This window comes from Nerophis lumbriciformis, linkage group LG25 (genome assembly GCF_033978685.3).
Source record: "Nerophis lumbriciformis linkage group LG25, RoL_Nlum_v2.1, whole genome shotgun sequence".
In the NCBI taxonomy this organism is placed as follows: Eukaryota; Metazoa; Chordata; class Actinopteri; order Syngnathiformes; family Syngnathidae; genus Nerophis; species Nerophis lumbriciformis.
This window is the reverse complement of record NC_084572.2, coordinates 32,189,684-32,214,848: the sequence shown is the minus strand read 5'-3', so window position 1 is coordinate 32,214,848 and position 25,165 is coordinate 32,189,684. Positions and strand designations below refer to the sequence as shown.

The following is a 25,165-nucleotide window of genomic DNA, read 5'->3' as shown; positions in this document are numbered from 1 at the left end:
GAAAATAAGCAGATATTAACAGTAAATGAACGAATGGATTAATAATCAATTTTTACAGTTTGTCCCTCACAATGTTGACAAAATAATAGAATGGAAAATGACACAATATGTTACTGCAAATGTCAGCAGACTAATTAGGATCCTTTGTTTTTTTACTTATTACTAAAAGACAAGTTGCCTAGGTCGGTGTTTTTCGACCTTTTTTGAGCCAAGGCACATTTTTTGCGTTGAAAAAACACGGAGGCACACCACCAGCAGAAATCCTTAAAAAACGAAACTCAGTTGACAGTAAAAAGTCGTTGTCGCAATTGTTGGATATGACTTTAAACCATAACCAAGCATGCACCACTATAGCTCTTGTCTCAAAGTAGGTGTACTGTCACAACCTGTCATATCACACCCTGACTTATTTGGAATTTTTTTTTGCTGTTTTCCTGTGTGTAGTGTTTTAGTTCTTGTCTTGTGCTCCTATTTTGGTGGCTTTTTCTCTTTTTTTTTTGGTATTTTCCTCTAGCAGTTTCATGTCTTCCTTTGAGCGATATTTCCCGTATCTACTTTTGTTTTAGCAATCAAGAAGATTTCAGTTGTTTTTATCCTTCTTTGTGGGGACATTGTTGATTGTCATGTCATGTTCGGATGCACTTTGTGGACGCCGTCTTTGCTCCACAGTAAGTCTTTGCTGTCGTCCAGCATTCCGTTTTTGTTTACTTTGCAGCCAGTTCAGTGTTAGTTTCGTTCTGCATTGCCTTCCCTAAGCTTCAATGCCTTTTCTTAGGGGCACTCACCTTTTGTTTATTTTTGGTTTAAGCATTAGACACCTTTTTACCTGCACGCTGCCTCCTGCTGTTTCTGACATCTACAAAGCAATTAGCTAACGGCTGCCACCTGCTGATATGGAAGAGCTCTAGACAGCACCGACACATAATTTGCAGACTATAATTACTGGTTTGCAAAACATATTTTGAACCCAAATAGGTGAAATCAGATAATCTCCCACGGCACACTAGTGGTTGAAAAACAATGGTCTAGTCCAGGGGTCGGCAACCTTTACCAGTCAAAGAGCCATTTTGACCAGTTTCACAAATTATAGAAAACAATGGGAGCCGCAAAAATTTTTGAAATTTTAAATGAAATAACACTGCATACAAAGTTTTTTTTTTTGCTTTATGCTATGTATAAACCAGGGGTCTCAGACACGCTGCCCACACCTTTTTATTGAATTTTTAAGCTGGTGCGGCACGCGGGTTTTAAATGAATAGCGGTTGTCAGCGTCATGCGTGCCGTGATGGTACAGCATATAGCGCCCACTACAATTAGCGTGCCTGATCAGCCACACGTTGAATGGAGCTCTCGCTTGCTCACGTAGGTGACAGCAAGGCATAGGCTCAACAACCACACAGGTTACACTGACGGTGGCGGTATAAAAAAAACTTTAACACTCTTACTAATAATGCGCCACACTGTGAACCCACACCAAACAAGAATGACAAACACATTTCGGGAGAACATCTGCACCGTAACACAACATAAACACAACGGGGGGGGGGGGGGGGGGGGGGGGTTGAAGTGTGAGGGAGCAGGCTTGGGGTGGGGGCGGAGTTTGGTGGCAGCAGGGGTGTATAATGTAGCCCGGAAGAGTTAGGGCTGCATGGGATTCTGGGTGTTTGTTCTGTTGTGTTTATGTTGTGTTAAGGTGCAGATGTTCTCCCGAAATGTGTTTGTCATTCTTGTTTGGTTTTGGTTCAAAGTGTGGTGCATTATTAGTAAGAGTGTTAAAGTTGTTTTATATGGTCAGTGTAACCTGTGTGGCTGTTGACCAAGTATGCCTTGCTGTCACGTACGTGTGCAAGCAGAAGATGTATATTGTATAACAATTGTTGGGCTGGCACGTTGTTAATACAGATTGTAGAGGGCGCCAAATGTTGTACCATCATGGCACGCCCTTATTATAGCTGTAAGGGTGAAAATCAGTGAATATTAATCCCGGGAGTTTTCTGCAAGAGGCACTGAAATCCGGAAGTCTCACGGGAAAATTGGGGGGTTCAGCAAGTAAGCTGCTGAGCCGCATCCGAGTGATCAAAGAGCCGCAAAGAGGCTCCGGAGCCGCGGGTTGCCGACCCCTGGTCTAGTATGTTCACTATTGTATTTAAGGACTAAATTGTTCTTTGATTGCAATAAGAAACATGTTTCATGTACCGTAAGATTTCTTTGTTAAAATAAATCCAATAATGCCATTTTTTGTGGTCCCCTTTTATATAGAAAAGTATCGAAATACGTTTCGGTACCGGTACCAAAATATTGGTATCAGGGCAACCCTAGTTTGCAATAAGCTCGGGGGAAGTTTTACGACAGGCCTGGAGTAGGGGGGAAAGGAGCGCTTGGTTTGCTCACCCTAACCTGCCTACAGAACGGGTAATCTCACCCTCATTGGAGCGTTAGTATTTTCTGATGTATTTCTTAATGTTGTCAGATCCATCAGTATGTTGTTGTCACACTCCTCCAACCACAGGAGTCGCAATTTTAGCCCAGACACTGACTACAGTTTTTTTTTTTCCTCGTCAGGTGCGTGTTCCGTTTCCCCAGCACGGTCATCAAGATCCAGTTCGTCTCGCTCCTCGCCGTCGAGGAGCGGCGGGAAAAGGAAGCGCCCTCTCCGCCCGTGCGCCCCCTCCTGCCGCACATCTCCCCCCTCAAGATCAGCATTCCCACCATGCAGCAGCATGAGGAGCACATCAGGGCGTTCGGGTCGCCGTTGCCGTCGCCCACAGGAACCATCAGGTACACACACACACACACACACACACTGGTTATCATTTGGAATGGGGACCAAGTTTTTGATCATGACTTGTGGGGACCACCCTTTCTACAGGTTGTGGAGGCATAAAAGAAATTTGGTAAAATGTCCACTGCCCAGTTAGCTCATACACGTCTTTAAATCTCTGGATTGATGAAGTAATGTGCTGATCATTCTTACTGGGGACCCTGGGGAAAAAGAGTTCATATGGTTCATGGGGACCACATTGTAATCATTTTTGCATAATTCGCACAAATTTGTACGTGACTACTGAGGACCATTTATAAAATAATAATAATATTAAAAGCTTAAAAATAACTTAGGCATCTTCAGAATGGATCTGACTATCATTTAAAAAGGTTTCCCTTTAGGGGACCTGTTTTTTTGTCGGCTTTCACACTGCACTGTAAATAAATTCATTATCCTGCCCTCGCTGCTGGATTAGACAGTTAAATAACAGCATGAAGGAACAGAAGCTCCAGAAGTTTTGTTGGGGGTTTTTAATTATTTACCTTCCTCAATTTTATTTGTTTACACGTCTTCCTTCATTTGGGTTTGCAAGACTGAAAATATCAACATAAAATAAACATTACAAAATGATAACGTCCATTGTGTATTTCAAATCAAATCAAATCAAATCAACTTTATTTATAAAGCACATTTAAAATTTACCACAGGGGTAGCCAAAGTGCTGTACAATGGACAGGTTAAAAGATAAAACGAGTACCGAGCAAACAACACAACACAAACAGAACACGATAAAAAATAAATAAATTAAAATAGAATAAATAAAAACATAAAAACAGGTTCACAGCAGGTGTATTATGGGGCGCCATTGCAGGATGGATATCACTCAGTGTTAAAAGCCATAGAATAAAAGTATGTTTTTAAGAGAGATTTAAAAACAGGAAGAGAGGAGGCTTGTCTAACACTCAGAGGTAGGTCGTTCCAGAGCTTGGGAGCAGCAATGGCGAAAGCTCTGTCACCTCTAAGCTTCAGCCTTGTGTCAGGGACCGTCAACAGCAGCTGATCGGCTGATCTTAAGGATCGGGTGGGGCAGTAAGGCTGAAGGAGGTCGGAGAGATAGGTTGGCGCGAGGTTGTTTAGACATTTAAAAACAAATAAAAGGAGTTTAAAATTGATTCGATAACGCACAGGGAGCCAGTGAAGGGACGCTAAAATTTAATTAATTAAAATTATTTTACATAAACAAAACAGAAGGTTTAGTGTTAATACATTTACACACAAAACTACAGATGTTTACGCATATATAAATTAAACAACATCCACAGCAAAGATTGTACGCAATGGATGTGGCTCAACACAATTAAACCTGTTATCGCCCTCTACCGGTCAAATTTAGCGCTACATGTATTAAACAAGATTTGATCGTCAGCCACAAAACAACACGAGCACTGGCTCGAGGGCAGAATATTCATACTTTGCTGTTAAAATTCCCATTTTCAGAATTTATTTAAGGTTTTATCAGGGTTGATCTTTCTGTGTAAAGTTTGCATGTTCTCCCCGTGACTGCGTGGGTTCCTTCCGGGTACTCCGGCTTCCTCCCACCTCCAAAAACATGCACCTGGGGATAGGTTGATTGGCAGCACTAAATTGGCCCTAGTGTGTGAATGTTGTCTGTCTATCTGTGTTGGCCCTGTGATGAGGTGGCGACTTGTCCAGGGTGTACCCCGCCTTCCGCCCGATTGTAGCTGAGATAGGCTCCAGCGCCCCCCGTGACCCCGAAGGGATTAAGCGGTAGAAAATGGATGGATGGATATATCAATATAGATCAATACAGTCTGCAGGTATACAGTCCATAAGAACACATGATTGTATTTCTTTATGACAATAAATAAAAAATAAAATACTATGCCCCTCCCCCCGGTCCGTGGGACAAATTTTCAAGCGTTGACCGGTCCGCAGCTACAAAAAGGTTGGGGACCACTCCCCTAAAAGAATTGAGAACCGCCGGGTTTAAGTATTTTATTGATATTTATCTTGAATGTACTTTAAAAAAAACGACACACAGTCTGAACAGTGAAGTACATTTCCCTCAAAAATGAAGTACTTCAGTGATAAAAAGAGTACTTTTACAGAAGGGTTGCAGCTATCGATTATTTCGCTAATCAAAAATCTTTCGATTCGTCTGTCCGGTTAATGGAGTAATCTGATAAACCCACTTTATAGCCTCAATGTGTATTTTAGGGAAAATTGTTTAAAATAAAACCTACTTTTTTGCTTGGCATAACTTTCATTCTTTTTTCTGATAAATAACAATGAAATTCTTTGTTCTTATTGTTTTTAGGTCAAATATATTATTAATAATGTTCCAATGATTCACGTACAAGGAGGAAATCCTTCCAGGAAGTTTGAAAATAAACACAATAAATAAAAAACAAAACCAAGCATAGAAACGTCATCTTATTCAGACCCCCTCCACTCCCCCCAACTGAAATTGCACTTTTAATATGTGTGCATTCATAAAAATCATTAGTTAATCCAAAAAACTGAATACAACTCAAAGTTGCGTTTTTTATTATTCATTTTATTTTTAAGGCAATAGTTTATTCACTCATTTTGGATTACAATATTTTCAATGATGCAATTTAATAATTTATTTTCATTTAATGTATTTTTTTATTTACCCTTAAGTGTGTTATTTTTGCAAATAATTTGATGTGTTTCAATCAAATCCAAATCACATTTTCACACAACATAGACGGAAATGAGACAAGGGAGTAGGTTTGCACTTTTGAGGAAGTGTAAACTTTGCAACATGACATTTGTGATGTTTATGTGCACGTTTTTAAAAAATATTTCCAAGATCACACTTTATTGCAAGATGAATCTGCTGAATGTGTGTGCTGGAGGTTATCAAAAGTGCACTGGGCGTGTGACCACCTTGTTTGTTTATTATCCGTCTTTTCTATATGTCTTTATCATGTGACTGTGGGGCTTACGTATGTTGACTTACTTCATATCTCACACATTGTTTCCCTTCCTGGTTAAAGAGTAACTCTTTGCTTGCTGCTGTCAGCGGAATATGTTTGCAAATCTTCTTTCTTCAGTATCATTGCGTGTGCGCCCTCTGGTGGCGCTGTTGCGTCACTACACCGCAGCTGTGCTCCAGTGCGCATGCCTTATATGGCAACGGCTGCAGCTTCACGGCTCCTGATTGGTTCAAGATTGTTTTGCTTTTGAGGATGTTTTTTTTTTTTTTTTTTTTTTTAAAGAGGTGCATCGGTGGTTTCCTTGAAAGTTCCCCCTCGCACATGGACACACACAACAGTCTGTTCCAGCATGGTGGTGGGGGGGAGCAATCATAGGATTGACTTGTCAGGCATACATTGTGTACAATTAGTGCACTACTTTGACTTTATGTTACAACGTGAATAACATTTTGTTTGTGATTTGAAAACGGTATTTCCACAATTTTCGGTGACAAAATTCCACATTTCCATTCCAACCTCAAAACGTTCAGCTAGTAATTTCCCACGCATGGAAACAATTCATCATTTTCTGTTAAAAAAAAAAAATCCCCCTTTTGATCTTGTAAATTCCAACTTCAAATATTATCAACAAATTACCGATATAGAATAGAATAGAAAGTACTTTATTGATCCCTGGGGGAAATTCAGCACCACAGTTCGCTCACAATAAACACTTAGGAATTTTTTACATGTGAATAATATAAATACAGTCTATTATATAGCATTATTCACATGTGAATAATATAAATACAGTCTATTATACAGCATTATTCACATGTGAATAACATAAATACAGTCTATTATACAGCATTATTCACATGTGAATAATATATATACAGTCTATTATACAGCATTATTCACATGTGAATAACATAAATACAGTCTATTATACAGCATTATTCACATGGGAATAATATATATACAGTCTATTATACAGCATTATTCACATGTGAATATTATAAATACAGTCTATTGTACAGCATTATTCACATGTGAATAATATAAATACAGTCTATTATACAGCATTATTCACATGTGAGTAACATAAATACAGTCTATTATACAGCATTATTCACATGTGAGTAACATAAATACAGTCTATTATACAGCATTATTCACATGTGAATAATGTAAATACGGTCTATTATACAGCATTATGCACATGTGAATAATATAAATACAGTCTATTATACAGCATTATGCACATGTGAGTAATATAAATGCAGTCTATTATACAGCATTATTCACATGTGAATAACGTAAATACGGTCTATTATACAGCATTATGCACATGCGAATAATATAAATACAGTCTATTATACAGCATTATGCACATGTGAATAATATAAATACAGTCTATTATACAGCATTATGCACATGTGAGTAATATAAATGCAGTCTATTATACAGCATTATTCACATGTGAATAACGTAAATACGGTCTATTATACAGCATTATGCACATGTGAATAATATAAATACAGTCTATTATACAGCATTATGCACATGTGAGTAATATAAATGCAGTCTATTATACAGCATTATTCACATGTGAATAATATAAATACAGTCTATTATACAGCATTATTCACATGTGAATAATATATATACAGTCTATTATACAGCATTATTCACATGTGAATAACATAAATATAGTCTATTATACAGCATTATTCACATGTGAATAATATAAATACAGTCTATTATACAGCATTATTCACATGTGAATATCAGAAATAGTCTATTATACATCATTATTCACATGTGAATAATATAAATAGTCTATTATACAGCATTATGCACATGTGAATAATATAAATACAGTCTATTATACAGCATTATGCACATGTTAGTAATATAAATGCAGTCTATTATACAGCATTATTCACATGTGAATAATATAAATACAGTCTATTATACAGCATTATTCACATGTGAATAATAGAAATAGTCTATTATACATCATTATTCACATGTGAATAATAGAAATACAGTCTATTATACAGTATTATTCACATGTGAATAATAGAAATAGTCTATTATACATTCAAGTACAGTAAAAAAGGAACATATGCATTATACAGTCAATTATACATATTAAGAAAACATTTTGAGGACATTCAGGCAATTTACCGTATTTTCCGGACTGTAGAGCGCAGCGGAATATAGGCCGCACCCACAAAACTTTAGAACAAATTTTTTTCCCCATATATTAGTCGCAGTTCTATACGTTTTGAATAAAGTTATTAACACAGAAATATTTTGTAAATGATTATTTATACATTAATTATTTCCCAAACGGCTGATGAAACAAAGCTATGACTATGGCTAGGACTGTGCACTAACCTCACTTAATCAAGGCATTGCATTTCACAAATTAATATCCAGCATTAAAAGAATAAAACAACCATACAGTTAAGAAAATATTTATCTCACTGGCTTCATCTGGCTAGGATCGTCAGCTCTCACTGGATCGGTTGGCAGCCGAGTGTGAAGGGACTGCGATGAGAATCAGCACTTCCGAGTCCGAGTCCGTAGTTCTAGCCAGGAAAAGGGCGGAGTGCCATCTCCGGATTGGGGGCGAGACCCTGCCCCAAGTGGAGTTCAAGTACCACGGGGTCTTGTTCACCAGTGAGTGGATCGTGAGATCGATCGACAGCCAGAGCAGTGCAGTAATGCGGACCCTATATCGGTCCGTCGTGGTAAAAGAGGAGCTGAGCCGGAAGGCAAAGCTCTCAATTTACCAGTCAATCTATTTTCCTATCCTCACCTATGGTCATGAGCTGTGGGTTATGACCAAAAGGACAAGATCACGGCTACAAGCGGCCAAAATAAGTTTCCTCTGTCGGGTGGAGAGAGGGGGTAAAAAGTAAAGCCCTGCTCCTCCACATCGAGATGAGCCAGATGAGGACGCCTCCCTGGGGAGGTGTTTCGGGCACATCCGACCGGTAGGACGCCACGGGGAAGACCCAGGACATGTTGGAGAGACAATGAGTCCCAGCTGGCCTGGAAACGCCTTGGGAGGAGCTAGACCAAGTAGGGAAGTCTGGGCTTCTCTGCTTAGGCTGCTGCCCCCAAGACCTGGCTTTGGATAAGGAGAAGAAGATAGATGGATAGCTGGGTAAAATAATCAATTTGATCGATATCTTTTTTACATTTTGGGCACTTCTTTGCGCTTAAAGAAACAATACTGTAATGGAATGGTGCAATTGAAGACCACTTTCACTGGCGCTTTCCTTTCTTAGTTCAAAACTGTCCAAAGTTGTTAATGGTGAAGAGAAAAAAACAAAGCTCGTTTGTATTTTGTATTGGATTTGACACATTTTCAATATTTAAGTGCAGCTCGAGTCCAATCGTGATCAATCGATTTTGAATGGAAATGGAATCAATTTGTGAAATCGGCCGTGTACCAAGCCCTATCGGCCATTAGTATGAAATAAAAAATAATACCTGAATACATCCATGCAGAATGTTGACACATTGTTTTGTCATAAAAAAATATTATAATACGTCATTGAAGTTCTAGCCAATAGTCAAGACAGTTTAGCTAAAAGCCAGTGTGTGTGTGTGTGTGTGTGTGTGTGTGTCAAATCAGTGCAGTGTTTGCAAACAGCAGCAGATGTCGTTGGCTTTTACTGCTATGGCAGCCGCATGGAGGCTGGCAAATAATTAACAGGAGCTTCACTGATTGTTGTGTTTATGTACTTAATGCTGACTTATCACCATGGTGCTGAAATGCTTACTATGCATTAAGTTGTGTCCTTACTGTACACATCTTACATAACAATACACGGCTGTGTTCCATGTGATGTGTGTGCCATTCCCACCATAAGGTTGAAATATTGGTGCAAAACAAAAAGGGAAGTATGCTTTGCTGTCATACTGTTAACAGCCACTGGGGGCTCGTGCGTGCGCATCCCAGCAAAAGCTACAATAATTTATGTGCACACAAAACATCGGAAAGGAAGTAGGAAAGGAGTCTTCCGCCGAATCCGGAAGACTTGGCAAAGTGTGAGGATGAGGCCTTTCCCAGAATGCTTTGTTGTCGTTACAGTTATCACTTCCGAATGTTATCATGCATCTTTAATATTTCACAGTAGAAATGTTCCCATCTGGGATTTCTGCTGCCGATTCCAATAAGATTTTTGGTGAGTGATATCGGTTGATACCAATACCGATCACATCCATCCATCCATCTTCTTCCGCTTATCCGAGGTCGGGTCGCCCAGACTTCCCTCTCCCCAGCCACTTCGTCCAGCTCCTCCCGGGGAATCCCGAGGCGTTCCCAGGCCAGCCGGGAGACATAGTCTTCCCAACGTGTCCTGGGTCTTCCCCGTGGCCTCCTCCTGGTCGGACTGGCCCTAAACACCTCCCTAGCGAGGCGTTCGGGTGGCATCCTGACCAGATGCCCGAACCACCTCCTCTCGATGTGGATCACATGTATTAGTGTACAGCTCTGGTAATGGGTACATTCGCACCCACCTGCACAAATGTACTTCAAAATATAACAATCAAAATAAATATGACTTTTTGTTGTTGTTTACTAGGGCATGCATATATAATATGCATTAGTTTGACCATTTAAAATCAACGATAATAAAAAGGAGATGCTTGGAAATAGCATAAAAATGCCCCAAAAACTTGGGAAAACGCGATTCATAGCGTTACTTTTTGGTGTAACCATCATGAGCGTTCTGTTCAGGTATATTTCTTTTATATTTTGATAAATCATCATATTTATGTATTACTAAATTTAAAAAGGTATTGATCAATCTTTAAGCTGTGTGTATTTGATTTCAGTTTGCTTTTGACATCTTATTTCATACTTGCCAACCCTCCCGAATTTTCCGGGAGACTCCCGAAATTCAGCACCTCTCCCGAAAACCTCCCGGGACAAATATTCTCCCGAAAATCTCCCGATTTTCAGCCGGAGCTGGAGGCCACGCCCCCTCCAGGTCCATACGGACCTGAGTGAGGACAGCCTTTTTTCACTACGGGATGACAACAGGGTGACAAGAACTAAATCATCCAGACAAGAGATAAATTGTATTATTATGTTTATCTTACCTAAAAATAAATATATTTATTAATTAAAAAAAATAAAAAAATAAATCAACATTTATTGTATTTTTATTTTTATTTTTTCTGACTCCTTATTGCATCCAGGCATTAGAATTATACATTAAAATAAACATATTTGAAATAATTAATTTTAAATTATCATAATAATTCATTTAAAATGACCATATTTAATTATTAAAATAATTGCTTGTTTATCAACAACTTTAGCATTTTATTCATTACATTTTGAAGCTCTCAGAAGCCAAGTTATGTTATATTCCTTAATATTTATTTATGCAAGTTTGAAGTATCAATTATCCAAACACAGTTTTGTTTGTATATTTTCAGGATGTATATATATATATTTGTATATATATATATATGTATATATATATACATATATATGTATATATATATATGTATGAAATACTTGACTTGGTGAATTCTAGCTGTCAATATACTCCTCCCCTCTTAACCACGCCCCCACCCCCCAAAATCGGAGGTCTCAAGGTTGGCAAGTATGTCTTATTTAGAATTGTAGTTGAAACTTTTACAACCTTGTGTTGCGCTCATGATGGCGTAACCAAACTAGATTTCATTTAATGATCTTATTTTTAATATTTATTCCCTTTTTTTACATTTAGTATATTTAAATATACTGTGTTTTATGCTTTTTTCTTTTGGAACATGTACTATACATATAATACAATAAAGTCCCATATACAATTATGTTTCTAGCAATACTTTAATTTTGCCTTTGAAAGTAATACTCCAATGTCCATTAGTGGAGCTGTACACATTAATTAATTCCTATTTATTTATGATAAGTGCTACTGACAGTTTAAAAATATCAGCACACTATTTAAAAGTAGTTCCTTATTTTACTAAATACAGTTGTTGGATAAAAACAAAGTCAATAGAACACATTAACTTTTTATTCCTTTTTTGTGCAGGGAATCATTCCCTGAATTTGTAAACATGAAGAAAATCAACAAACATTTTGAGAAAATAAAAATATCCATCTAATCAGTCTAGTATCTAATGTATCAGTCATATACTAATACTACCCTTGGTGTTGACACCACCAATGTATGTACTGATTTAAACTAATCAAATTAGTTCAAATGCTAGCATAAAACGTTAGTATGATGATATAGGAAAGGTTAGCATACGTCTAACAGGGTTTCCCTTTATAGTTACTGATTGTGGCACCTTAAAAATAAGTTTTTTTTTAACGTGAAAACATATTAAATATGTATTGTAGCCTCAAGAAGAAGTCAAAAGTCTGACGCTGTTTTTAACTTTTTATGCCAATCTTATGCTAACAATTCCAGCACTTTCGTCTTTGTGCTTCCCCAGACACAACTACACTTCCTCATCCTCCACCTATTCCTTTTCAGGCACAGACTGTGTGTTTGTGATCATTAGAACATCAAATCAAAACCACACGCACATAAAACATTACCACCAGCAGGTCGTTACAGTATGAATGCATATATACAGCCTAATGTGTGTACGCAATTGATTAGTGATGCGCCGAAAAAAAGACTTTGATCAGCACTTGCGATGACGTAAACAAGACGCACGGGATTGTCTGCAACGGATAAGCATGTCTGCGATGTGGACGTACTTTAATATATCCTAGATATACCCGCGGACAGCCATCTGCAAAATGTGCAAATATTAAGAACAGCGGCAGCTTTTAAGGAGAGAAAGTCCAACTGGAGCAGCAGCGCAAAGCAATGCTCGCAGCTCGCTGTTCGTCAGGGACATCAAGAAGTCTATATTAGCACCAGAAAAAAAAAATGCTAGATTTGTTGATAGTCGTTCTTAATAAAGAAAAAATGGCAAAGTCTCCTGATACTTGAAATAATCTCAAAGTACATCGTACAATAAGCAGCAACTATTGAAAAAAGGGAAAATTATATAATTAGAGATGATGCTTTAAAATGTAATATCGGAAATTATCGGTTTCAAAAAGTAAAATTAATGACTTTTTAAAAAGCCGTTGTACGGAGCGGTACATATCCGGTAAAACACAAATGTAGGGCATACTTGCCAACCCTCCCGATTTTCCCGGGAGACTCCCGAATTGCAGTGCCTCTCCCGAAAATCTCCCGATGCAAGCATTCTCCCGAATTTCTCCCGATTTCCACCCGGACAACAATATTGGGAGCGTGCCTTTAAAGGCACTGCCTTTAGAGTCCTCTACAACCTGTCGTCACGTCCGCTTTTCCTACATACAAACAGCCCAGTCACATAATATATGCGGCTTTTACACACACACAAGTGAATGCAAGCATACTTGATCAACAGCCATACAGGTCACACTGAGGGTGGCCGTATAAACAACTTTAACAAATATGCGCCACACTGTGAACCCACACCAAACAAGAATGACAAACACATTTCGGGAGAACATCCGCACCGTAACACAACATAAACACAACAGAACAAATACCCAGAACCCCTTGCAGCACTAACTCTTCCGGGGCGCTACAATATACACCCCCGCTACCACCAAACCCCGATCCCCCCCAACCCCGCCCACCTCAACCCATCTCCCGGATTTGGAGGTGTCAAGGTTGGCAAGTATGCTCTAGTATACTCTGGACTGAAGCTGTGTGCCTTCATTGTTTTTGTAGCTGTTGTTTTGAGGCATGTTTAAAAAATAAAATAAAATAATGCACTTTGTGAAAGTCAAAGTATAGTATTTTCCATAGGATTATCTCAGGGAGAGCATGTCCCAAATTCCAAGCTGCTGTTTTGAGACATGTTAAAAAAATAATGCACTTTGTGACTTCAATAATAAATATGGCAGTGCCATGTTGGCATTTTTTTCCATAACTGGAGTGGAAGTTGTTCTCTTATTTTGGAAAACCTTGTTTTTGATTGATTGATTTAAACTTGTATTAGTAGATTGCACAGTACAGTACATATTCCGTACAATCGACCACTAAATGGTAACACCCCAATAAGGTTTTCAACTTGTCGGGGTCCACGTTAATCAATTCATGATAAAGTTACATTGTTTAATGCATCCAGCGGGGCATCACAACAAAATGAGGCATAATAATGTGTTAATTCCACCACTGTATATATCGGTATCGGTTGATATCGGAATCGGTAATTAAGAGTTGGACAATATCGGAATATCGGATATCAGCAAAAAAAACATTATCGGACATCTCTAGATATAATATAAAAAAATACATGTTACTAATTAACAGATTTTTAAAGAAAACTAATTTACACAGCCTTATTAAAGTAAATCATAGCAAATTATCCAATGACGTCATGGTGCCCACGTCTGTCTAAGATAACACCAAGTATGGAAAGCAATGATTTTTATGTTTATACGAATAAACTAGCAAAAATGTTAGCATGCTAACATAAGAGATGGCGTCAAGTATCAAATCCATGATTTGTAAGTTTAAACGAAGAAATGCTTGTAAATTGTGTTAATATGCAAGCAGGTGACCAACTTATGTATGGCTCCGCCCTCCTGTGACAATGCTGACACACCAACAGTTAAAGTTAAAGTCCCAATGATATTCTCACACACACACTAGGTGTGGTGAAATTAACCTCTGCATTGAGCAGTGAGCAGCAGCGATTATTTAACCCCCAATTCCAACCCTTGTTGCTGGGTGCCAAGCAGGGAGGTAATGGGTCCCATTTTTATAGTCTTTGGTATGACTCGGCCGGGGTTTGAACTCACGACCTTCCGGTTTTAGGGCGGACACTCTAACCACAAAGCCACTGAACAGGTCTGGTTTGTAAACTGTGGTCATATTATCCTCTCTAACTTACTACCAGGAAATTAATGAGTAGATTAGTATCTGCCTACGTTCTACTGAAATATGCTTCCATCTACAATTCTTCAACTTTACTTAGCACGTATTTCCTCTTTTGTTTCAAGATAGTTGTGTTCTGCATTAAAGGCAATGGCGATCGCATACTTTTTTTTTTCATAAAAATCGGCTGATACTGATTATTGGCCGATCGATTGGCACATACCTGGTGTACGGTTAAATATTAGATTATATTACCGTATTTTTCGGACAAAAAGTCGCAGTTTTTTTTCATAGTTTGGCCGGGCTCCAGTGCGATTTATATATGTTTTTTCCTTCTTTATTATGCATTTTCGGCAGGTGCGACTTATACTCCGGTGCGACTTATACTCCGAAAAATGCGGTATGTCTCGTTTTTATTAATGTATAAAATGTTGGTCGCAGGCAAGCAAAATGACACTGAGGCTATTGGAAACTTTGCACAATCGCTCAAAATCCTTGACCGAAAACCACAACACCACCATCACTGTTTTGTTCTTCAAAAATAAAGATTGTTAAATTTAGCCAACATTCAAAGATTAGCATCAATACGAATGTCCCATCGAATCCTAAATAACACTGCACCAGCGCCACTTAAGCACTTTGTCCAGTTTACATCTGCTGTGACAACTAGAAACACACAAGCCTCCACCAGGGGGCAGTATAGCGTACCCAGATGTAAAACACCTTTTGCACAATCACCCTTTTCATATAAAGCCATAAAGGAATGGAACGACCTCACAACAAACTTGAAAAGTCTAACGGATTACTCTTCATTCACAATTGAAGTTAAAAAGTGGCTTTGGAGCAATCAAAGCTGCTCACACGGTCACTAAGGTGGCCACTATGTTTGACACATCAACTTAATGTGTATTATATTCATCCATGAGAGCATTTTTGTTGTAAACTGTGAGGTGTGTCTGTTAAAATCATGGTTGTTTTTACAAATGATGACAGATGTGAACAAGAGCATGCATTGTCTTTGTGTTATGATGTAAATGAGGTGTGGTTGTATTGTATATTAAGTATGTGTACATGAAAGGGCATTTTATGACTTTTCTTAATTTGATTACATGCTATAATATGATTTTATTGTCATTATTTTATTGCATGATTTTTGTATCCCTTTAATTTAGGTCGCCGGGGATTGTAGATGGAAATTAGCTATTTAGTTATAATCTGGTACAGATCATATCTGTCTTTGAGCTAGGGATGTCCCGATCCGATATTTGGATCGGATGCCGATATTTGCCAAAAAATGCGTATCGGCAAGGCATGGGAAAATGCCGATCCAGATCCAGTTTTTAAAAAAAACGCCGGTCCGTGTTTTCCAACGCACCGATTTAAATAATACATTCCACTTTTCTGCTGCTCCGTAATTGCTGTTCCGCATTTTCCAGCGCACTTTCAACACATCCACAGGTCTGTGGAATCTCACGCAGTTGCTTTTAGCTGCTGGCATTACACGACAGGCTCTTCTCACTCTTTCCTGTGTCTCCCTCTTACAGACAGCGAGCGCACCTTCTTACACACGTCACATACTGTCACGTCATACGTCACATACGTATACATCCTCCCCGAGAAGAGAGGTAGCAGCATGGCTAACGTTAGCTGTGATGCTAGCGCAGCCGCTAAGGTGCGCGCCTGCTCAAACGTCCTCTGTGCACAGCAAATCTATGCCACGCACAAAATCAAATAAAAAAAAAATAAGCGCATAACAATTTTCGACACACGGACACGACAGAGAAAACAGTTTTCGTCATCATTGTTCAAATATTGTAACGTCTGTCGAGACGCTTATCGCCGTTCGGTGCCACACGTCCACACCATCAAAATGCTGCGGCAAAAATTTCCAGATCAACACCGTCTGAAAAAATTAGTGATCTATTTAGTTGTGATTTCCTTATCTGCATGAAAGTTTAAAAGTAGCATATATTAATGCAGTATGAAGAAGAATGTTTTAATGTAGACATGCAAGCCTTGAAAGAACATTTTGAAAATCCAGACTACATTTCCTGCAAATGGGTGCATTTCTACCCTATATTTTAACTTTAGATTTATTCTCATATCAAACTCTTTTGGCTGTCTTTTTGACACTTACATCCGGCGCCCCCCTCCACACCCTGGATTATAAATAATGTAAATAATTCAATGTGATTATCTTGTGTGATGACTGTATTATGATGATAGTATACATCTGATAGTATATATCTGTATCATGAATCAATTAAAGTGGACCCCGACTTAAACAAGTTGAAAAACTTATTGGGGTGTTACCATTTAGTGGTCAATTGTACGGAATATGTACTTCACTGTGCAACCTACTAATAAAAGTCTCAATCAATTAATCAAAACACACAGAATCATCATACTGCTGTGATTATATGCATCAAGTGTTCATTCAAGGCGAAGGCAAAATATCGAGATATATATCGTGTATCGCAATATGGCCTTAAAATATCGCAATATTAAAAAAAGGCCATATCGCCCTGCCCTAGTTTCAATGATGCCATTTCTGTTTGTCATGTATAATTTTGTCTATTTTGTGTTTATCCTTGAATAAACAGGTCAGTTTCTTGTTACCAACCATTGTGTATTATTCAAACTCACCTAATTCAGCTGGCTAGTTGTTATCAAGAGTAATAAAACCCTTTTCAACATGATTCTGACAACTAAGTAGGCTAAATAACTTTAAACTTTAATACATGCTCGGATAGGCCATTATCGGTATCGGTCAGTATCGGTATCGGATCGGAAGTGCAAAAACAATATCGGTATCGGATCGGAAGTGAAAAAACCTGGACCGGGACATCCCTAAACAAGAGCATGCATTGTCTTTGTGTTATGATGTAAATGAGGTGTGGTTGTATTGTATATTAAGTATGTGTCCATGAAAGGGCATTTTATGACTTTTCTTAATTTGATTACATGCTATAGTATGATTTTATTGTCATTATTTTATTGCATGATTTGTCTTTGAGCTTAATGTTTCTGTGCCCCTTCAAATAAAGACTAAACAAACAAAATAATTGCTACTTTCGGTGGTAATCTGGCACCCTTACTAAGAATGGTTGTTGCAATGCATCCTATTAATATCACTGTAGACTCTAAGGCTAATTCAATCCAATGTGTAAATATATGACATACATACAATAGTCTCCTTTGTAGAAGCTCGGCTTGCTTTTGAAATGGTCCTGCAGGCCGTGAGTTTGTTGGCATAGCTTAGAGTTCCAGTGAGCAACAAGGGCTCAGTATCATGCATCAGACTGAGAGCGGTTTGTAATATTATGACCTTTTCACGTGGCCAAACCAATGATTTCCTTCCCTCCCTTTGTGGTCTCAGTGTTCCCAACTCCTGCCCGGCGAGTCCAAGAGGTGCGGGGTCGTCGGGATACCGCTACGGCCGCAACGTGACCCCTGACCTCCAGCTAGCAGCCGAGTACGCCGTCAAGGCCATAAGCGAGCACAGACGGGGCCCCACTGATCAAAAGGGCGGAGCCGGCGAGTCGCGAGGGGAGTCAGCCGGTGGCGGCGACAGCCCCAAGGTGATGACAGTGTCATGAAACCCCACCCCCTCACAAGCCACGCCCACCACCTTGGTATGAACGTGTGTATTGTGTCTAGGATGAGTCCAAACCGCCGTATTCCTACGCTCAGCTGATCGTCCAGGCCATCTCCTCGGCGCCGGACAAGCAGCTGACATTGAGCGGCATCTACGCTCACATCACCAAACACTACCCCTACTACCGCACGGCCGACAAGGGCTGGCAGGTGTGTGCGACGCCCCCCTTCCTCACCTGAACGCCACCTTTAACCTCTTTGTGCTCCGTCAGAACTCCATCCGACACAACCTGTCCCTGAACCGCTACTTCCTGAAGGTGGCGCGCTCCCAGGACGAGCCCGGCAAAGGCAGCTTTTGGCGTGTGGACTCGGCCTCCGAGATCAAGCTGGTGGAGCAGGCCTTCAGGAAGCGGCGGCAACGGGGGGTCGCGTGCTTCCGGACCCCCTTCGGACCGCTCTCGTCCAGGTAAGCGCGCCTCTGGAGACGTCCAGACACTCCGTCTTCTGTAACTTCTTCGTTTGTCCTTTCTGCTCCTTGCTGTCACTTGATTGGACAGAACCAAGTAAGTCCACTCTTGCCGTCACAGCCAGAGGGTCCATCTTGTGATGTTCTTTTCTTTTGTTTTCCAGGAGCGCCCCCGCCTCTCCAACTCACCAGGGACTACTTTCCCCTCCTTCCAGTGGGTTGCAGACCCCCGAATGTTTGAGCAGAGAAGGGTCGCCCATCCCGCCCGACCACCACGAGCAGCTGGCCCACAAGCTGGCGTCGGTGCCCGAGTACCGCTACACTCAGAGCGCACCGGGTGAGCCCATAAATACTTTTAAAGACGTTGCCATGGTAACGTTTTTACCGGAGAAACAAATTGCATTTAGTGTTGTAACTATAAAAGGTAATAATGACAACCTCTGTAGAACTTGTGGTTAGTATTATCGTCCAAAATTAAAATAATGGGAAAACTATGATTCATAACTGCACTTTTATAAACTCACGAACAGACAGCGAGTCTAAATGCTAACATGAAAATAAGAAACATTAATGCTTTTCCCCCATTAAGAAACGACATGCCTCAATTTGAACATATATTACATTACTCTCCGAGCATGTTCAACCTACAAGCTGTGCTCTCTTAGTAGAGAATGACTGTTCTATACTTAGAGGGAATATATGAAACAGGTGTTTTTACGGTGCGTTCAAGGACCGCTGAACAAAGGACGACACCACATTGCCCGCCAGAAATAGTATTAATAGATATTATTTGCTGGTGAAAAAGGAGCTAAGCAGGAAGGCAAAGCTCCCAATTTACCGGTGGATCTACATTCCTATCCTCACCTATGGGTTATGACTAGAGATGTCCGATAATATCGGACTAATGCTTTAAAATGTAATATCGTAAATTATCGGTATCGGTTTCAAAAAGTAAAATGTATGACTTTTTAAAACGCCGCTGTGTACACGGACGTAGGGAGAAGTACAGAGCGCCAATAAACCTTAAAGGCACTGCCTTTGCGTGCCGGCCCAGTCACATAATATTCACACGCATGAGTGAATGTGAAGCATACTTGGTCAACAGCCATACAGGTCACACTGAGGGTGGCCGTATAAACAACTTTAACACTGTTACAAATATGCGCCACACTGTGAACCCACACCAAAAAAGAATGACAAACACATTTCGGGAGAACATCCACACCGTAACACAACATAAACACAACAGAACAAATACCCAGAATCCCTTGCAGCACTAACTCTTCTGGGACGCTACAATATACACCCCCCGCTACCCCCCACCCACCTCAACCTCCTCATGCTCTCTCAGGGAGAGCATGTCCCAAATTCCAAGCAGCTGTTTTGAGGCATGTTAAAAAAAAATAATGCACTTTGTGACTTCAATAATAAATATGGCAGTGCCATGTTGGCATTTTTTTCCATAACTTGAGTTGATTTATTTTGGAAAACCTTGTTAATATGCATCCAGCGGGGCATCACAACAAAATTAGGCATAACAATGTGTTAATGCCACGACTGTATATATCGGTATCGGTTGATATCGGAATCGGTAATTAAGAGTTGGACAATAACGGATATCGGCAAAAAAGCCATTATCTTACATCTGGCGGGGCTCTCCCTTACAGAGAGGGTGAGAAGCTCTGTCATTCGAGAGGAGCTCAAAGTAAAGCTGCTGCTCCTCCACATGGAGAGGAGCCAGATGAGGTGATTCAGGCATCTGGTCTGGATGACCCCCGAACGCCTCCCTGCAGAGGTGTTAAGGGCACGTCCGACTGGTAGGAAACCGCGGGGAAGACCCAGGACACGCTGGAGAGACTATGTCTCCTAGCTGGCCTGAGAACGCCTCTGGATCCCCCAGAAAGAGCCGGACGAAGTAGCTGGGGAGAAGGAAGCCTGGGCTTCTCTGCTTAGACTTACACTACTTTGGATAAGCGGAAGAAGATGGATGGATGGATGGACTAACACATTAACATGGGGCTACAAAATGGACACAAACATTCTTTGACAGACACACACTTTTTCTCTCTTTCCACGTCTGATACAGGCTCACTTTAAAAACAAACCTATGATAAATGACCATTTAAAAAAAAAAAAAGGCTTCATGAGGGGGGTGTAGAGTGGCCTCTTGGACTCCACAATGTCGACCAGTTGCTGAATTAGGGACGTTTACATACCTGCCAACTTTTGAAATCAGAAAAACCTAGTAGCCAGGGTCCAGGGGCCGCAGGCCCCGGTAGGTCCAGGACAAAGTCCTGTTGGGGGGTTCAGGCTTCGCCCCCCCGACGCAAAATGATTATTCGCATTCAGACAGGTTAAAATGTTGCTAAAACCATCACTTTTCTATCAGTCACAGTGACTTTTCAAAACAAAAATATTACAGCAAAAATCATATGGGTTGATTGACATGTTTATTCTGTAAGCTAACTTCAATAGTTTGAAATTATTTTGACAGTTAATGCCAGTTATCCTGTCAACCTTTCACAAGACTTCAATTTGTTAATTGAAAGTATAAAAGTATAAACACTTTTTACAGTAAACAAATGGTAAAACAGTACTAAACATCCATCCATCCATCCATTTTCTACCGCTTATTCCCTTTGGAGTCGCGGGGGGGCGCTGGAGCCTATCTCAGCTACAATTGGGCGGAAGGCGGGGTACACCCTGGACAAGTCGCCACCTCATCGCAGGGCCAACACAGATAGACAGACAACATTCACACTCACATTCACACACTAGGGCCAATTTAGTGTTGCCAATCAACGTATCCCCAGGTGCATGTCTTTGGAGGTGGGAGGAAGCCGGAGTACCCGGAGGAAACCCAGGCAGTCACGGAGAGGACATGCAAACTCCACACAGAAAGATCCCGAGCCCGGGATTGAACCCAAGACTACTCAGGACCTTCGTATTGTGAGGCAGATGCACTAACCCCTCTGCCACCGTGAAGCTCCAGTACTAAACAATTCCATAAAAAAAAAAATTGGTGTCATTATTAACTTTCTGTCCAAGCTTGTATAATCTACTGCCTTGTTCAATTGTAAAAAATATTCTGTGCCTAAAATTCACATTTCTATCACAATTATCATACTGTAAACATGGTAAGCTGACTTCATTCAAATTAATAGTCCTGTCAATAGCATGGAATTACAATTCAAATGTAGTTTTTTGTAAGCCTTTCAAAAGAATTCAAAATATGAAAAAATAATGAAAAATAATTTAAGCCATCAGACACTTGAAAAGTAGCACATCACATCTCTAATGTAATCATTTTAACTTTTCAACAGAAATAGCACTGCAAAAATATTAAGGATATACTTCTGTATTTTGGTAGTTATGCTGTCAACATTTAACCAGATTTTTTCAACCTGGACTTGAAAGCATAAATAGTACAAACACTTTTAACAGTATAACAGTACTAAACAATTCCAATAGATAACATTGGTGTCATTACCTTTTTGTGGCTAAAATCCGAAAAACGTTGAAAGTTTTCCACTTGTATCGCTAGCAACGGCATTAGACTTGTGTTTTTTTTGTCCCAACGTGGTCTTTTACATCGCTAATTCCTCCGTGTCCGATCGAAAAATCTTGTCTGCACAAGGTGCAATTCGCGTAGTTTTCACCCTTTTTGGAACGGATAATTATTCCCGGATAGGCTTTTGAATATTCTTCACGGAATGACTGCAGTTTTCTTTTCGGTTTAAGACTCGTTTGCGATTTTTCTCCGGCTGATTCCATGATCGTTCGCTCGGAAACAATGGCAACAGGTGCCTCGTGCTTGGCAGCGGTGCTATAAATAGCCTCGCGCATGGCATTCGGAATGGCTCGATAGGAAGTTACGGGAAGCAGTGTCGATTGTCATTGTTGTTACGCGATTTCGTGAATAAAAATAAAAAAAATTTAATTAATGAAAAACCGTATTTTTTATCACTGCAACCGTAACCCGGAATAGGTGGATGAAAACCGTACTAATTACGGGAAAACCGGAGTAGTTGGCAGGTATGCGTTTACTCTCATTTGGTCATTTCTGTGGAAATGGTGGGTTGTAGTTGTGGGGAGCTTCTCTGCGTGGGCTGGCATGTAGGACAGGACTTGTTTTGCAGCAGCAGATGCAGGTTGCTGTGGTCTTGTCAGGAGACGAGACGGATCTTCTGTTGCTAGCCTCGTCATTTAGTCTGTCCGTTTCTGCCCGGTGTTTCTCATTGGCCGACTGTCGCACGCGTCTCCAAAAACAGTGCCTAAACTATATAAGGAAATAAGCATAAAGTCTGACAAGCAAAGCGAACAAGGTCAAGTAAAAGTTGTGATGTGTCCTGCGTAGGTTCTCCAGTCAGCGTTCAGCCCGTCATCATGGCGGCGCCTTCCCACCCGACCGTAGTCCTGCCTTCCGGCTTGGGCAAAGCCCTCGCCCTCGTTCCAGGCGGCGGACAAGTCCAGCCGGTCCACTTTCTCCAGAACCCGCCTCAGTCCTCCGTCACCATGCTGCGTGTGGTCACCAGCGCCCCGCCCAACGGGTACGGCACCCCTTCTGTCGGCACCACGGCGCCAGGGATGCAGAGGATGGAACACAGCGAGCTGAGAGGTAAGGCAACCCCAAAAAGTGGGCGTGGCACGATGATTGACAGCCGTAATGTCCTCCTCAGAGGCGCAGCTCAACCGGGAGCTGGTGATCCAGACGGTGGACAGCGCCGTGCACGGGGCTGACGAACGCAACAAGGCGCTGGGTCTGCATCAACTTCCTGTCCGCGCTGTTACCCAGAATGGAAAGCACACAAATGCTGCCGTCGCCATGGCAACCAGCCCTGCTTATAACGCAGGTATGTGACGCCATGTTGAAGGCTCTGGTCACGGTGTGGTCCTGGCAAGATGGCGATAGAATGACGAGACACAAAGGGGCGGTATAGCTCGGTTGGTAGAGCGGCCGTGCCAGCAACTTGAGGGTTCCCGGTTCGATCCCTGCTTTCGCCATCCTAGTCACTGCTGTTGTGTCCTTGGGCAAGACACTTTACCCACCGGCTCCCAGTGCCACCCACACTGGTTTAAATGTAACTTAGATATTGGGTTTTACAATGTAAAGCGTTTTGAGTCACTAGAGAAAAGTGCTATATAAATATAATTCACTTCACTTTTTGTTTTAAGAGCCTCCTTCTTTATTGGTGTAAAAACCAAGTCTTCCACCGTCCTCCTTCTCCTTGCAGGTCTGAGCAGTCCTCTTCAGATCTTGGCAGCCCAGGCCTCCAGCTCCCCTCCTGTCGCGGTAAACCGACAGCCTGGCGCAGAAATCATCGGAGAGTCTCAGGCCAAGCGGCCCAGGATGGAGGACGAGGGCGGGACTAACGAGCACAAAATCCCACCCTCTCAGCACCCTGTCATCGTTACCATGGCGTCGCAAAGCCACGACCTCAGGAAGTGAAACCTTGCCATCGCCGGACTAAAACACCTGAAGGGAATCTCATCTAGAAGATTCTCGTTGTTTTTTAAAATTCAAGCAAAATTTCTGCAGCTTCACGGACTTTTAACACTACTTGTGAAACGGGAACACGCCGACTGCATCCTGTGTATGGCTCTCGGGTCCAAAGTGTGAACTTTACGAGTACTTTCTCATGCTGGCGCAGAATTAACTGCCGGATGAAGGATTTTTGTCATCAAAGGCTTCCTGAGGCAAGTGGGCGGGGTCAGAGTTGCTAACCTGAACGTAGACAAAATGATTGTTTTAATTTAGAGAGTGAAATAAGCGACGTGTGCACAGTTTTGTACGTCTCGGCACAGAAATCGCGACAAAAGCCTTAAAAATATTTTTTATTTTAACCTTTCAAGCTTTTAGAATGCTAAAGTACGCGCTTCTGCCGCGCGACAGAGACGAAGGAAGTCGTCCTTTCGCTCCCTCTGGCATGTCGCTAATGTTAGTTGCTCACCGGGCTATTTAGAAGCTATTTTTTCTTACATTTGGAAGAAATATTTTGTGTAAAAAACAAAAGATTAAAAAAATCTGTCATTAATACATTATTTCTAGAAGGTTTTTTTTTGTTTTGTTTGTTTTTTTAATTGTCCCGTGGTTGTGATGAAGAAGAATGTTGTAGCACAAATTAAACCCACGTTGACTGAAACGGTTTGTGTTCTTAATGGTCTTCTCTCAGGAAGTCTTCTTGCATAAGTTGAGGTCATGTTGCTACAGACCAGCAGATCTTACTAATGGATAGGGGTGTAAGGGTACGTGTATTTGTATTGAACCGTTTCGGTACGGGGGTTTCGGTTCGGTGCGGAGGTGTACCGAATGAGTTTCCACACGGACATTAGGGATGTCCCGATCCGATATTTAGATCAGATCGGCCGCCGATATTTGGCGTGGCGCAGTGGAAGAGTGGCCGTGCGCGACTCGAGGGTCCCTGGTTCAATCCCCACCTAGTACCAACCTCGTCAT

The 25,165-nt window shown here is 40.9% G+C and overlaps 1 protein-coding gene across 1 annotated transcript in view; it reads left to right on the top strand.

Annotated features, from left to right (window-relative positions):
• The window catches only part of foxk1 (forkhead box K1), a 38,835-nt gene extending 13,984 nt beyond the window's left edge, over positions 1–24,851 (top strand). The window contains exons 2-9 of the mRNA XM_061984220.1: positions 2,563–2,778; positions 18,025–18,226; positions 18,306–18,452; positions 18,515–18,708; positions 18,873–19,045; positions 23,066–23,326; positions 23,388–23,561; positions 23,943–24,851. Coding sequence (XP_061840204.1) covers positions 2,563–2,778; positions 18,025–18,226; positions 18,306–18,452; positions 18,515–18,708; positions 18,873–19,045; positions 23,066–23,326; positions 23,388–23,561; positions 23,943–24,157 — 1,582 coding nt within the window. The 3' untranslated portion in view covers positions 24,158–24,851. The remainder of the gene's footprint in view (positions 1–2,562; positions 2,779–18,024; positions 18,227–18,305; positions 18,453–18,514; positions 18,709–18,872; positions 19,046–23,065; positions 23,327–23,387; positions 23,562–23,942) is intronic.
• Positions 24,852–25,165: the final 314 nt, after the last annotated feature.